This window comes from Gloeophyllum trabeum, assembly GCF_000344685.1.
Source record: "Gloeophyllum trabeum ATCC 11539 unplaced genomic scaffold GLOTRscaffold_00014, whole genome shotgun sequence".
NCBI classification, from domain to species: domain Eukaryota; kingdom Fungi; phylum Basidiomycota; class Agaricomycetes; order Gloeophyllales; family Gloeophyllaceae; genus Gloeophyllum; species Gloeophyllum trabeum.
The window spans coordinates 374,227-389,162 of record NW_006920423.1 but is presented as its reverse complement, the minus strand read 5'-3'; the positions used below and the strand labels follow the sequence as shown (position 1 = coordinate 389,162).

Sequence of the window (14,936 nt, the reverse complement as noted above, 5' to 3'; positions counted from 1 at the left end):
AGAGCTCGCAGGTATCCAACTAGCCGTCTTGGAGACCTTTGGAGTCTCCGTATCTTGGCCAGGAGGCTTTCCGGCCCCAGCTACTGCTGCGTAGCTGGAGCCGGGTGTCTTCTCCGCCGCACCGCCCTCCCGGACAAAGCTGATCGGTGTCCAAGACGGCGACTTGATGTTGACTGGCGAGGAAATAGCTCGCACGTATGCGGTTTCTGGTGCCAGCGTAGTGGCATGTCCTAGAGTCCCGTCTCGTCGCTCTTGGTGGTACGAGGATGAAGGTGGGACTGATGGCGCGGGTCTGAATGGTACAGCATCCCTGCGCAGGACAGGGGCCTTGAGGCTTGACTTCGGAGGCGGAGACAAAGCTCGAAGTTTCGTAAAGAAACCCGAAGAGTCCGAGGAAGACGACGATTGGGATGTGGGTTCTGTACTAATTGAATCGAATGACTCCTGGCTTGAATCAGCACGCATTTGACTGCCAAAGCCCTCAATTGCGGACGATGTAGCAATGCTCCTGTACTCCTGCCAGATCTTATCCATAGGTGAGAGAGGAAATCCCCTGCCTTTCGCGGCAAGACTGTCATCGCTGCCTGTGCTCGACTGGGAATCAGAATGTCTCCTCCAGGTGGTGGGGGGTACGGTTGAACACTCCGGTACAATGTCTCGATCCCAGTCGAGGATCTCGGACGCCGAGTACTTTATGGAGGCGCTTGAAGCTCGGGGTGTAATCACCACCACCCTGTACGTCCGAAGACGCAGAACGGAGAGAGCATATGCGAAGTCGCGGTCTCCAGATATTAAAATGACTGTCGCGGGCGCCGGATGGTCAATCGCGAAAGCGAGCATATCCACTACGTCCACATTCAATAGCCTGGCTAGGGCAATGTCATTCAGTGCGCACCTATGATCATCTTATCGGCGACATCCTTTCTTCCATCATGCGGGCAGTCATTCAGCGACACACCCGAGGCTTGCAGCTCTGAGCGAATATTGGGTGATTTGGACGACACAGCCTCCGCCAGGTCGAAATAGGCCTTGAACGCAGTGACACGGCCGTATTGATGGGCAATCGTTCGGATCTTGTCCACTAGAACGTTGCCCGCTATGCCAGACGGCGGACGACAATTCTCTGAGGGCATTCACTTGAACGCATGTCAACCGACCAGCACAACGTTGACGAACCGTAGTCCCAGAATATGGATACAAGGTCTGCGCCTGCCATAACGACATGAATACAGCAGGACGTTAGGGCTAGGATGAGGCTCGGTCTTATATAGCACGTTCTGAGGCTTCGCGGCACGAGCAGGTAACGCCTGTCAGTTCCGCCCTCAAAGTTTCCTTCGACGGCGAAATGAAATCTCTATACATGGGACGATCGATGGGGCTGGTAGATAAGGCATATGTGCCGCCTTTCAGCTCGGATCAAACACTCTTCCTACTGGAGTCGTACTGTCAGTTGATCTACTTCACTCATACTTGCATCGCTCCGAGTCGTGAATCCATTCGGCTCCTATTCCTGACAAAGGCTCGTGTCTATCCCCCGGAGCCGTAGTTCACTCGATAAATCCGTCGATGGAGGAGGGTCCTTCGCGATTAGGAACCTAGATAGGCCTCGAGGGCACCGCGTTTTGACCACAGGATGCCGGCATAGAGCTTCGACACGCGAACTTGATTGACGTGTACGCACCAGGTCAAATCGCCGCCTTGTTGGCGAGCTGTTGCAATCCTGGTCTATTGCGACCGGCAATTGTGCCGTCTTACACGTCCTAGAGCATGAAGAGGAGACGAGTTCCGGAGTATCAAACGGACCACATTGTTATACAGCATCGATGAGTACATGACAAGACCGAGGGCACCTGCATTAGGTCACAGACAATATACCACATTACGCTCCTTCTATTCGCCTGAGTACTCTGCGGTCCCGCTCTCCCACTACCTTGACCATGCCCTCCCGCTCCAGTTCCTGTATCACTGCGGTAAACTCTTGTGTGTCGACCCGGATGCTGCTTTGACTCTCGAGTCTCTTCACAGCATCTGACCACTTAATGCCTCGCGTGTTACCACCTTCCAACAGGTTCAAGATCTCCTTCCTCATGTCGCCCCTTACCCTTCTTTGTTGCTGACCTATCCCGGTGTCAATAAGGCTCAAGTCGATCTTGCCTGTTCTCGGGTCCATGGCAGACGTCCGCAGGGCCTCGCGCATCAAGCGGTATGCCTCCTTCACGTCTTCCAGCTCCACAAACGAGGAGAAACGCATGCGTGCGTGAGCCTCCGACAGGCGAATCATGCTCTCGAGTTGTCGCGTCGTCGCAGTGATTCGCTTCTCGCTGGAGCGGGGGTCTTCGCCTGCTTTGCGCATTTCGACGTATGAACGTACCAACTCGCGCGACGCGTCTTCTGTAATGACTGGCTGTATACGGGATCGAGCATACGTAATATACGCAGACAGTTGGTCCAAGGGCTGCAATGGTACATGAATGAGCAATGTGCGGCACCGCCATGACATTTGAACTTACGAGGATATCCTGCCCTCCAGTTTCTGGTCTGTCTTCCAGGTATAGTGCGACCAGATGCTGAGCAAGCTTCCGGTCGGTCGCTTCATCGACCTTATCCAAGACCAGGTACAGTAAGTCGAACCGTGATATTAAAGTGGGCGGCAAGTCGATATTCCGTGTGATTGGTAACTTGTCGTCATACTTGGAACCAACTGGGTTCGCGGCCGCCAGTATGGATGTTCGAGCGTTCAAAGTCGTGATAATTCCCGCTTTGGCTACGGACACAGTTTGTTGTTCCTAGAAGCGACTTCAGGCATGACGGACGTGGTCACATTAGGTATGACTGACCATGACTTCATGTAGGACACTGCGCGTAGCGTCCGACATCTTGTCGAATTCATCGATGCAACAAACACCGCCATCACTCAAGACAAGTGCACCGCTAACCGAGGTATGAGCATGAGCAAACTACGCATCATTACGGTCGTACCTCTCCAACACAAGCTGCTTGGAGTCTGGGTCGCGAGTCACGTAGGCTGTTAGACCGACAGCCGACGATCCCTTGCCAGAAGTGTAGACTCCTCGAGGAGCGATTTCGTGCACGTACTATGCCCACTTGTTAGACGGGGGCATACTTGGGGAGCTGATGACTTACATGCAGTATCTGCGACTTACTCGTACCCGGGTCGCCAACGAGCAAGACGTTGATATCTCCTCGATACCTCGGGCCGCCACCACCTCCGCCCCGTGCAATGCTCTTATTAGTTCCGCCGAACAGCATCAGCAAGATACCCTTCTTCACATCGTCCATAGCCCAGATCGACGGTGCCAGAGATCGTGCCAGATAATCATAAATATCTGGCCGCTGGCTGAGTTGTCTGAGCTTATCCTCTAGCTCTGCTTTCCTCATTTTCTCGGTTCCGCCGTCTTCCTCCTCCTCTTCTCCACCACCCACACCCCCGATACCGGGAATACGGTCGGTAATAGCGGAACGAGTGGACTTGTCTACGCCAAGACGGCCCTCACTCCCGATCCTGATATGAACCACGTCGATGTACGTCTTAAACAGACTCTTGATAGTTCGCGTCCTCGCGTTAACCCGCACGGGCACGCTCCGGAATATACCATTGACAACTAGTCGATCGCCAGGTTTCGATACGTCCACGAGTTCATCGTAGACGCTCAAGGACACGGTGTGAGGAGTCTGCCCGTCAGGGACAGCATCGGGTGTCTCCTGCAGCCGGATGACCTGCCTGTCCGCGAACTCGCACCGGTTGTGCACGAGGGACATGGTGCCGACGGAGCCGCAGACTTCGCGTGGACATCGCGCGGGCTCGTCGATCTTGCCCCGGTCGATCTCGACCTGGACGGTGTGCGAGCAGGTGAGGCAGCGGAAGAACGCGACTTTCATGTCGGGAATCACGGGCGTAGCGCGGATGACAAGGCCTTTGATGCATACCAGCTTGTCCGTGTCTATATTGTAAGATGTGAGATCAATAATGGAACATTATTCTTATAAGGCTGTGGACGTACCGCTGGGGTTAAGGTCGCGCATATTGACGGCAGGCAAGCCAAATGGCCTCACTTTGTATATCTTCGCCATGATGTCGGCGATCTCAGCCTCACCTTCTTCGCCTACCATACCTTCGGCGCCCGTTTCCACGTCAATAGCTGCTACCTCCAGCATCAGATCTTTGAGCACCTGATCCATCGCCGGGATAACTTCCTGCGGGTATTTCGTTAGTTGAGAATGCAACTTTTTCGAGGGCGGATACGCCAGCAGGTTGACCATGTCCAAGTTCAGGTTCGTCTCTCCTGTCTGCCGCATCCTACGCAGATACACCTCGTAGAGCAGAATCTCGCCCTCATCAGGAGAGGCCAGGGGTTTGGTGCGCAGCCCGTTCTCCCGGTCGTGTGCGATGCGATACTTGGGTTTGAACCCTTGCAGAAAGTCGCGGAACAGCTTCATGGTCTCCCCGAGGTTAACTGTCGTGCCCCATATCGCTCGGATCTCATCTGGTTCATCGGATGGAAGTGGAACAGCAGAGAGCTGGGGTGCAGAGGAGGTAGGCATGGATAATCGAGTACCGTCTGAGTTCAGGTTGTCGCCTGCGCCTCGTTTCGTCGTTGCAACATGGCGCCTACTTGAAGGTGTTACAGCAAGGGTAGAATGGATATCACCTCGACGGTTTCGCGGCGGAGTGGCAAGTACAGTCGGGCTCCTAATAACCCATGAGGTGAAGCAAAGTGCGGAAACAGCGGGACGTACGTGGGGAAATCCAGTGGTTCAGAATCAATGGCAGATCTGGGGCTATTCGCAGTAAGGTTGCTCTTTCTATTCGGTGTTCTCTTCGCTGGAGTTGAGCTAGGGAACGGTAAAGGTGATGAACTGCCTCCGGCTGAGAACGACGGGTCAGGGCGACGGGCTACACTGCCAAAACTGGTGTACTCACCAGCAAAAAGAGGCGTCCTCTTCGGTGTACTCATTCCCAATGCTCGCCGCGCCGCCACCGCTGATCCTCCGCCTTGTGAACGTGCTGGTGTCCCGGCAATGGACGGCGTGCCAGGTAAGAAAAGAGATTGAGCGTTCGGCGCGTCTGCCATGGATTGTTCGGCTGTGTTGTTCAGCGTCGTGCTATCATCCATATTCACATCGTCGAGCTCGGACGTTGGAAACTCCATCGGTGGGGACGACATTGTGGACGTGCGGACGGGTAGCAAATGAAGTGGTCAGACGCGTCGCGACGCGTTAATTGACGCGCTTTTCCTTTAGGCCAAATAATACCAAATAGCACCTTACTTAACCGATAATTCAACGTATAATGAATGATATGCTGTATATCTATTTTCAATTCCATATTTTGTCCAGCGGCTTGGACTCACGCACCGTCTGGCACTCATGATCACTTAAGGACCCCTGGATTCCTTTCGAACTACTCGAGTTCTACCACCGTCTATATCTTCCAAATGGGCACGCCGAGCGGGTCCATCAAACTAGTACCGTCTCGTGCCTCTCAGTTTCAATAGGGCGCGTGTTTGCACGGTATTGGCACAGTGGGCATGGCTCAAATGGACCCCCTGTGCTTGGTCCAGATGCACGAGGACTGGGCTACAGCACAGCGAGAACGCAGATGTCGGCCATAATAACATTCTCCCATAACCCTGTCTGTTAGCATAGCATACATCGAAGTGCTGTTTCCGGCCAGGATTCACGGCATGCGTACAGCTCGTGCTGAGACTATATATATGGTCTACCAGCGCTTCCTGTGGAAGATTCACCCTTCCCTCAGGACGTTTTGCCATGGCTTCTGGAGAACGCGTCGCTATCTTTTGGGATTATGGTATGTCACGTCTTGATCTATGGCAGATGGCTATCTGACGGTATCGACATAGAGAATGTGCGTGCGCCATCAAGTATTTCCGGGAACGTCCTGGCGGGCAATATCCGCGCAGTAGCCCACTCGTATGGCACGGTGACCGCCTTTAGGGCGTATGTCGACTTGGCCGAGTTGGTGTCGTCAAAGGGCAACCTCCGATCCAACCTACAGACGTCCGGGGTGTCGTTGGTGGATTGCCCGCACAACGGGCGGAAGGATGTAGCCGATAAGATGATCATTGGTGAGTCTTGATGTCCATACTGATCAATGATAGATGGCTTGACGAGCACCCATGCTCTTCCCGCAGTCGACATGCTCGCGTTCGCAATTGACCATCCCGCGCCTGCGACAATCATTCTAATATCAGGAGATGGCGATTTCGCTTACGCGTTGTCTACGCTCCGGAACCGGGGATATGATGTCGTTCTCATTGCACCGAAGTGCGCTAGTGCATCTATCAAGTGCGTTGCGTCCCAGCTTCTCGACTGGGACAGCGACGTACTGGCTAGGGCTACAAGTGCACCTTCTGTGCTATGGGCTCGCCAATACCGGACTCTTGCCGATCTCGATGAGGGGTCGGATCCGCCGGTGGTCGAGAGCAAATTTGACCGGGGCGTCCCTGAGGCATTAGAAGAGTCACTGAAGCAAGTACCAACTGCCAACCCGGTGGAAAAAGCATCTATGGCAAAGCATACCGCGGGCCCAGGCTCTCCGCATACTGATAGTGATGGTATGCAAGGCCTTCGTCATTCCATCTTGCCGTGGACGCTGTATGGACACCTTCTACCGGGGTGCAGGCCACCTTCGCCTGCTAGCTCAGATACGGCCGCCAGCGAAAACTCCTTGTCTTCGTCTTCAACGTCTGCGTCGTCCGTCATTACGAGTCCCACTCTGTCCCCGGCAACCCAGTCACCCATCATCATGACGTCCTCCGTAGTGTTGTCCCCTGAGCATCCCGTTAGTCCAGCCGGTGTTCGCGCGGAAGTGGCGGGTAGCACTCAAAGCGGAAGTAGCGAGGGTGCTGCTGCTGCTGGGCCAGCTACCCCTGGTGGTATGGAAGCTTCGTCGGCGGAGGCTCGAGCTGCCAATTCACTGCCAGCCAGCGTGCCCACATCGACGCCAGCTCCATCATTCCCAACCACGAACGTTGCGAAGACGCTCTTGCCCAGTGTTCCTATGTTCGTGCGAGCGAGCAGCAGCCCTGCTGCTGCTGCTGAGCTCTCATCTTCCCCACCAACGATAATATCGCCTCCTAGCGTTACGCCTCCCATTCGACCCGTGACTGTTGCGCCGCAAGCATCAGTATCCACAGCCACGCGTGTACCTGCAAGGAATCCGGGCGCATCGGTACCCGATAGGTTTAGGCCTCTCGTACAGTACCTGGAGCAGGCGCGGCGGAGCGGGAAGTCTAGCATTGAATGGGTCACCCTTGCAACGGAATTTTGGCCGCAGAAGGGCAACTATGAACGTGCCGGGACGCGAAAGTTCAGGCAGTATATGAACGGCGCGGTTAACGAGAACATCGTCAACGTCACTGCAGTCGGCACAGGATACGTCTCTCTCCAGAGTCGATTCCATGGCGCCACTTTCTAACGGTTGCTCGTGTTCGGACACAACAAGAATCACTGCTCAGACCGTTAGGCTAGGTGAACATGGTGATGCTAGGCGATCAGCATACGGGTTTGCCTACGCGTCACTGCGTCCAGTAGCCGGGGAGGTCTCAGATCTCAGCTTGGGTGATGTAAGCGTTCGCAAGCTCCTTTTCGAGCTCTTTTTTGCAGCTATCATATGTCGATACATGTTCCCTTTGCTCTCCTACGTATATACTCTCGAAACTCTCCATGCAGTCGTCCTGAAGCTTTGGCGCAGTTTACCAGCTGTCGTGAGATATTCAGTCGCTTGCATGTATAGTTTCCTGTGGCGTATCTCGGTTTCCGTGCCGATCGAGGCAATGGGACCCACAATTCGAGCGACAAGCTCAGGGCATGTGCCCCGCAACGTGTTTGTCTCATTCATCTTTAGCGCTTACACCGAACACTGGCGATAGCCCTACCGACGTGACTTGCATGCTAGTCCGATGAGCAGAACGCGCAAGGATAGAGTAGGGATCTTCTGGGATTTCCGTGGGTCGCGATTCTGGGCAAGCGAGGTCCTATGCTGACCGTCTAAGTCGTTAGAGAATCTCGGTGTCGCAGATCCGTCCTGGGTAGATGGTCGCTCGGTTGTGAGCAGAATACGCTCCATAGCTCGTCGCTTTGGCGTTATCAATGTTTTCCAAGCCTACGTGGATGTAGGAAGCATCGCTCACCTGGTCGAGGTACGGTCAGAACTACAGACGTCGGGGGTGTCACTAGTCGATTGTCCGCGGGACGGAGAGAACAATGTGATTGAAACGATGATGTTAGGTCGGTGCGCTCTCCTACGCCTCCAGAAAGCTAATGATACGTCCCGACTCATGCGCACGAATTTAGTGGATATGATGGCGTTTCCTATGGACTGTTCTACGCCTGTAACTCTCATCCTGGTATCGAGCAACCACCACTTTGCGTATGCCATATCGGTCCTTCGCATGCGCCACCAGGACGTGGTGGTTATATCGAAAGATGCCCATGGAGTGCCTCTCCAACATGTCGCGTCCCGAATCATAGACTGGGAACGTGATGTACTGGGTAGGGATACATCCGATTCATTGTCGATACAACACGGTGGTTCCTTGAACGCTGCGAAAGGCACGGAAGCGTCTAATGAATTTGAATCCAGCAGTGCATCGGGGCGCCCCGACTCGTACTGTGATCGCGTTTCCACCGAGCATCCTGACGTAGTGGCTGAGAGATCCAATGAGGCTATAATGACCATGGGTCCTCAAGATCTACCGGTTAACGAGGAAACATCAAAGCTCCAGTTAACCGACGAGGTAGAAGAGACAGGTAAGTCCCCATTTCCCAGCAATTGCAATGGACAGCGGAACAAACGGTGCTATATCTGTAGACAAGCTGCGCGATCATGTTGTCAATGCTCTATCGTCTGATGGGTTAAGCCTTACTACAGTGGAGGGCAGCCCAGAGTACCCGGAGCCAGAAAGCACCTACGCCCCTTCCTCGATAGATGTCGAGATGGTGGAGACGTTATCGCATCCCGCCAACGCTTTTGACAAAGAAGCGGTTATTCTTATGCTGAAAGGAGACGACGACGTTCAGCCAAGCGACCCTGCTTTCAAGTCGGAGTCGCAAGTACAAGCTGCTTCTTTGTACCAAGAGTCGTCTCCGCCTTCTACCTCAATGGCGGCGCTAGGACCCGAGACTACCGCCTTGAATGGAAGGCAGAATAACGGCGCGCTGACGGCACCAGGACCGATGGGAAGCCAATTGGATCACTTGCACAATGCGAACGCCGGGCCGACCCTCTTATCCATAGACTGGCACTATAGGCCTTTCGTGGAGTTTTTGGACAGGAGACGTATGAGCGGAACGTCGCAACTGACCTGGGAGCAAGCCAAAGAATTGTTTTGGAACGGAGCGATCAGAGATGAAGTCTGTAGAACATTTGCAAACTACGTCGTACGCTGCTCTGAAGCGGGGCTCATCGACATTGCTGTAGAACAAGATTCTAATGCAGCTGAAGGGACAAAGGCTTCTATAGAACTGAGAGGTCCCTGGCACGGTGTGCTATCCAGGACGGGGTCGTCTTCCGAATGCATGCTATCTCGGACTTCGCGGCTTGTGAAGACGAAGACTCTAGCCCCTACTACACCGAACCCCGAGCGAGAATCCTTCAAGAATGAAGCTTCATCTCCGGTCATAGGAGAATATCTCGGTCGTGGGGTTACCAATACTGAAGATTTTAATGTTGTTGCGCATGGATTGTCCCCTGAACCATGTCAGGGCGATTTCTTCCCTCGCGTGGCTATTACCATGCTTTCCGACAACCATCCTCCTTCAATGCTCCTTGACGGAGTAATTGATCCTGCTGCTCCCCGCCCATCCACTGAGGAGCAGACTCGTGCCGCGGACTCACTCTCACTGTCTACAGATATAAAATCGGCAGTCTCTCTGAACAGCAACGTTGGTGGATCAGGGGAAGCTAGAACGCCAAGTTGCGATGGGCCCTCTACGGCTTCGCATAAAGCAACAACTTCCAAGGAGAAGCAGGAACATAACGAAGGTGAAGGAATCGAGCTAGGTGGAGGAGCTCCCTCTCCTCAACCTGGCAGTGTTACGAAAAGCTGGTCTTCGATCGCGCCCCGCTACAGGCCCCTAGTTGCGTATCTGGAGAGGAAGCGTCTGAGCGGCGCCCAGGAGATATGTTTTCCACAAATCGCCGAGGAGTTCTGGACAGGTGCCATGAGAAGCCGAGTTGCAACTGACGGTCGTCTCAAACTGTATATTGAAGAGTGCCATCAAGTTGGGATTGTTGCTCGCTCATTCAAGGTTGATCCGGGAAACCGACACGTGAAGGAGAGAAAGAAATACATATCGCTGCGAGGTGAATGGCACGGGATATTCTCGGGTAATATGTCCGAATCTTTCAACGCCACAGATTCAAATGGCCAATGGTCCTATCCGGATGTCGACCTTCACCTCGGAGAGCCTGTCAGAATAGAAAAGTCATTCATACATTCACGGTATCTGCCATTGGTGGAATATCTGAAGCACAAGCGTGAAAGCGGGATCGTGAAAGTAAGCTGGGACGAGGCTACCAAGTCGTTCTGGACCGGCGTCATACGGGAGCAGATCGGCGGTCAGTTTGGACGGTACGTCAAGGATCGCAGCGAGGCTGGGTTCGTCGACATTATCGTATACAAGAAAGGCACGAAAAAGAATAAACACAAGGAAAAGTATATAGCCTTGAGGAGCTTCCCAGACGGCGCGGTATCATGCCCTCACGGGGCCTGTCCAAGTTCAGGGGTGCGGGTTACAGACGACAAAGCCTGCAATAGCAAGGCTGCAGGCGTACCGGTGTTCTCTAAAGTGGCAAGCGCCATCACTGACACTGAACAAGAGTCGGGACCTATCCTAGACACCAGGACCCTTGGCTCTCCCCAGGCAATCGTTACACCCATGGGAGATAGATCACCTGTATCGATCCCACCGAGCCTAGAGCAGGACTATATCACAAACTCATCGACTGCGGGCAGAACACAAGACAACAGCGACGCTGCTACACTTCCGCAATCGAACCATCCTACCATGCCTGGGTCCCCAGCGAAGTCCGAGACTGCATTGAGTGATGCATCCTCGGACTCTTACCAGACCGCAACGTCTTCGATGATCTACGAGGACAGGCGGGTAAGATTTTCCATTCCTCCTGATCCTTTACTGCCTGATATATCTTCCCTACAGGAGGAATCGGCCTCTGCAGAGAATAACTCCACGACTGGAAACAAACCTAGCGAGGTTACGAACAGATCCAGTTCAAAAAGTATCCATTGGTCTGTATCCGATCTTCCGGAAGTGAACGTGCCACCTACAGTAACTCTCGACTCGCCTCCTAGCCAAGATAGTGTTCAACGGTTATCCTCTGCTGTCGAAGCAGGATATGCCAAGCCAGAGTCGGCTCATCAAGACAGACACGGCTCCTCAGGACCATATCCGTCTTCTGCCGATACGCTTCTCGATCGCGTTGCTTCGACCCAGTCCATAGAACACAAGAAATGCAACACTCCCACAGAGATGTCGACAGGTGTGGAGCGGATCAGTCAGGATGCAAGCAGAAATCCGACGTCATCTCCCCCAGTGTCTGGAAAGTCAGGTTCCCGGACGACTTCGCCGATAGTGTGGGTCGATGGTATAGTGGATCTCGAAGATCTTCCTGGCGAGTTGCGACCTGCCCCTGTGCCCTCTTCGTCCTCTAACTCGACGACTACCCCTCACAATAGCCTGCCCTCGGTGCCCTTGGAATTCAGGGTGCTAGTCGTGTACTTGGAGAAAAGATGTCGGATGGGTGTTCCGCAAGTACGACGTTGCACGATCAACGAAAGGGTATTCAGGCGGAACCCTCAGATTGCTGCCGGTAAAACAATTAAGCAGTACATCGCAAGAGCCATCCAACTTGGTTTCGTGACCCGCTCGGAGATGAATGGGAAGAAAGGTCAATGGTTTGAGCTCGGAGCAAAATGGCGCGGTCTAAGGTTGCCTGAAGACGAGCCTTCGTCTTCCGCCTACAGATCCGATCAAGCCGCTACTGCGAACACGGGTCCCGAAAAACTTGAGGCACCTAAAGACAAGCTGACACAGGGTACAGCGAATACTCAGGTCACTACTGAAGACTCGGCATCATCTCATCCAACATCGGCTCTGTCTTCAGTGGCTTCGCCGCCTTCGAAGCATTCCATAGTGTGGAGTGAGGGGCTAGAGGATCTCGCAGAGCTCCCTCTCGGATACAGACCGCCGTCTGATATTCCAATGTCGGTACCACCCATCAAGCTGTCGTCAGTGCCCTTGGAATACAGACCGCTGGTGATGTTCTTAGAAGAGAAGCGTCGCGCCGGTAGGCCAGAAGTTGGGTGGGCTAGCGTCAACAAGAATGTTTGGGTCAAGCCTAGGCAGCCTCCGGCTGGCGGGAAGTTCCAAAGATACGTGGAACGAGCTGCTGCAAAAGGGCTGGTAAACATCAGAGGAATGTCCGAACCGAAAGCAGCAAGGGCGATTGCACTACGAGAGGAATGGCACGGTGTATCGACGACATGACCAGCCCGAGTCATCGTGTATATGAAATACTATTTCTTCTACTACTATCACTATATGTTCATGAATACGATCGAGCAGAATCGACGACTCACCACGATGCTTGACGCTCCAGGATAATATCAACATGGACGTATAGGTTTGGATAAACTTACGTATACATGTTGATCAGAAGTCGGAACTGTCCGTGCTACGCCTTTGGCAATACCGGACGGTAGCAAATATTCTTAACGAACAACTGCGAACTGCAACCGTCGAGGTCAGAGCTCGACAACCTCATGATGCCAGCTGAGTTGCTCTCAGTCGATAACTTGAAGTTCATCGCGCGATCGGAGTTACTAGTACGTTGATGCGGGTCGGCGAAAGCCGAGATGGTAGACTGGAGACTATGCTACCTTGTACCTTCTGCCTTCACACTTCGGGGATACATGCTGTTTCTGCTGCGCTGATTTCATCTTTTCTCATCTTTCCGACCTGTCGCTCCTTTTCACCCCAACACTTCCCAAGAAACTCACTCAACCAAGCCGCTCGATGCCCCGACATTCCATGTTCAACATGTACCATATGGTCGTGTTCATCGTGCTGAGCACACTAAACTTTGTCAAAGCCGCTTTATATGTGAGCTGAACGTCGCAGAGCTTGGTTGAGTTCCTGATCGGGTGTACTAGGTCGTGTCACCGGCGGCTGGTTCGACCTGTCATGGAGGGCAGCCTTGCACCGTTACCTGGCTGGATAATGGCGAGGAGCCTCTGCTGTCCAGCATAGGAGCATGTACGGTTGGGCTATACACCGGAACTGACGTACGCAGCCTTTACATTGTGGCAATGTAATTCTCACCTTTAACCTCGCTTCCTTAGGAATTGCTCCAGCAGATCGAGCCCGTGAATGTCGGATCCGCTCACTCTCTCCAATTTACTGTGAGTCATGTTTGCGTGCCTTCCAAGGACCTCTATGAACTTTTATTTCAAGCCGGATCCTGCGGTTGGACCTAACGGCGATGACTAGTGAGTGTTTTGGCTCGTCCGGTTCGTGGCATGTGATCTTGACCCACGTTAGCTATGTCCGATTTGCGTCCACGAGCCTTACCGAGGACAACTCTTCAACGCCGTACATCCAGTACTCTCCCAACTTCCGGTACCTCTCACCACTCCGTATCCACATTCTCAGCTAATGTCCCTCCAGGCTCGACGGCATGTCCGGCTCCTCGCCCACCCAAATCGCCTCCCTTACCTCCTCCTTACCCGTCCCCTCTTCCGTATCGAGCGCCTCACCGCCCTCGATCACTTCCACAACGACCATCGGGACCATCACCGTGTCGACCTCCCGCCCTAGCAGCAGCTCGACGTCCACGATACCCAGCTCGCGATCCTCTTCCACTTCCTCTTCCCAGTCGATGAGCACCTCCATCCGCCCCAGCGCCACCAATTCCACCAGCCCCTCTTCCAGCAGCAGCACAAGCGCCGCACCACGGACTGCGTCCCCTTCCATGCTTTACGCCCTAGCTTTAGTAGTCGCTTTCGCTTCAGTGTACATGTTCTGCTGATCACGGACTCGCTGCGCTACCTAACATACCGCATACCGCATCTGATATCTTGCATCTTGCATCTTGTACTTTTGTGACACCCGGACTCTTCGGACCCGCGCGCGATACATACACCAGCCTAGAAGCCGCAGCGCCACCCTGTATCATTGTCTATACCCAGCATCTTATTTGACCATCCACGCATGCATACGTACAGTACACGCCCAATGCGTCGTAAGGTTCTCGTGAGGTCGCAGCCGAGGTCTCGCGTCGACCTTGCTTCGGAAGGCCCGGTAGACCCCGACGTGACCTTGTTTCGGCATTTCTGCCCAGAGATGTGTGCGCCATCATTTGAGATGTCAGCGCTGAGGTCAGAGCGGCGTCTTCTTGAGACTTAGCGAGGGACATCTGAGCAAGACCGCCCTGATACCGAGTTGACATCCTCTTTGGGCTTTACTGGACATTAGCTCGTAACCTCAGGTAGAGATGATACCTTGCGCTGCATATAAAGGCTGTACTTTGGACTACAGGATGACTTGAGGCCTCGAAGTATTTTAGGTATTAATAATATTGATTAGAGCAACCAGAACAGATGTAGTACTACGGCGTAAGGAGTGCTACACAAGTCCCCACTATCTGTTTGTGGGACTTAGAGAAATTCAAGGACAGGACGTGTCTGACGCGAACTGAATTCAAGCGGAGATTGAACTCGAGCGACTTCACCCGTGGTTCAAGTCGTTCCACTTCTTCAACTCCGTCTTTCACTCTCATTCTCGCTCCGATCTCCCGCTCCTTGTCGCTGACTCGCCCGTCGCCGCACCACGAGACAGTGGACTGCCTGCGTGACAGAGCTCTGGCTACGACG

The 14,936-nt window shown here is 53.6% G+C and overlaps 6 protein-coding genes across 6 annotated transcripts; 3 read left to right on the top strand and 3 right to left on the bottom strand.

Annotated features, from left to right (window-relative positions):
• Positions 1-768: 768 nt before the first annotated feature.
• GLOTRDRAFT_19079 (uncharacterized protein) lies at positions 769-1,216 on the bottom strand (the record flags this gene model as incomplete). The annotated part of the gene is made up of 3 exons (XM_007871370.1): positions 769-869; positions 959-1,096; positions 1,144-1,216. Coding segments are annotated over 3 exons (312 nt in total), but the record flags the coding sequence as incomplete, so codon positions are not given.
• A 547-nt stretch (positions 1,217-1,763) lies between these two features.
• GLOTRDRAFT_65399 (MCM-domain-containing protein) lies at positions 1,764-5,181 on the bottom strand. Its single transcript, XM_007871512.1, has 8 exons — positions 4,943-5,181; positions 4,759-4,888; positions 4,023-4,711; positions 3,145-3,962; positions 2,980-3,095; positions 2,838-2,931; positions 2,511-2,786; positions 1,764-2,455 (listed from the first exon to the last, which is right to left on the bottom strand). Exons 1-8 carry the CDS (start codon positions 5,169-5,171, stop codon positions 1,880-1,882), a joined length of 2,928 nt encoding a protein of 975 aa, XP_007869703.1. The 5' UTR covers positions 5,172-5,181; the 3' UTR covers positions 1,764-1,879.
• Positions 5,182-5,790: 609 nt separating this feature from the next.
• Positions 5,791-7,459, top strand: GLOTRDRAFT_140789 (uncharacterized protein; the record flags this gene model as incomplete). Its single annotated transcript, XM_007871511.1, has 3 exons — positions 5,791-5,830; positions 5,883-6,107; positions 6,141-7,459. The coding sequence occupies 3 exons, from the start codon at positions 5,791-5,793 to the stop codon at positions 7,457-7,459; spliced, it is 1,584 nt and encodes a 527-aa protein (XP_007869702.1).
• A 484-nt stretch (positions 7,460-7,943) lies between these two features.
• Positions 7,944-12,552, top strand: GLOTRDRAFT_140788 (uncharacterized protein; the record flags this gene model as incomplete). The annotated part of the gene is made up of 4 exons (XM_007871510.1): positions 7,944-7,989; positions 8,044-8,793; positions 8,855-11,151; positions 11,206-12,552. 4 exons carry the CDS (start codon positions 7,944-7,946, stop codon positions 12,550-12,552), a joined length of 4,440 nt encoding a protein of 1,479 aa, XP_007869701.1.
• A 561-nt stretch (positions 12,553-13,113) lies between these two features.
• GLOTRDRAFT_48095 (uncharacterized protein) lies at positions 13,114-13,554 on the top strand (the record flags this gene model as incomplete). Its single annotated transcript, XM_007871385.1, has 4 exons — positions 13,114-13,167; positions 13,218-13,349; positions 13,407-13,466; positions 13,519-13,554. 4 exons carry the CDS (start codon positions 13,114-13,116, stop codon positions 13,552-13,554), a joined length of 282 nt encoding a protein of 93 aa, XP_007869576.1.
• Positions 13,555-13,716: 162 nt separating this feature from the next.
• On the bottom strand, positions 13,717-14,037 carry GLOTRDRAFT_132616 (uncharacterized protein; the record flags this gene model as incomplete). Its single annotated transcript, XM_007871509.1, has 1 exon — positions 13,717-14,037. One exon carries the CDS (start codon positions 14,035-14,037, stop codon positions 13,717-13,719), a length of 321 nt encoding a protein of 106 aa, XP_007869700.1.
• Positions 14,038-14,936: the final 899 nt, after the last annotated feature.

Excerpts from the sequence above, each read along its gene's own strand:
- GLOTRDRAFT_65399 (XM_007871512.1), bottom strand. The coding sequence starts at position 5,171 with ATGGAGTTTCCAACGTCCGAGCTCGACGATGTGAATATGGATGATAGC. Across the intron at positions 4,889-4,942 it reads GAGGACGCCTCTTTTTGCTG|CCGGAGGCAGTTCATCACCT; the intron begins GTGAGTACACCA and ends CGTCGTTCTCAG. Across the intron at positions 2,456-2,510 it reads CTGGAGGGCAGGATATCCTC|CCCTTGGACCAACTGTCTGC; the intron begins GTAAGTTCAAAT and ends GTACCATTGCAG.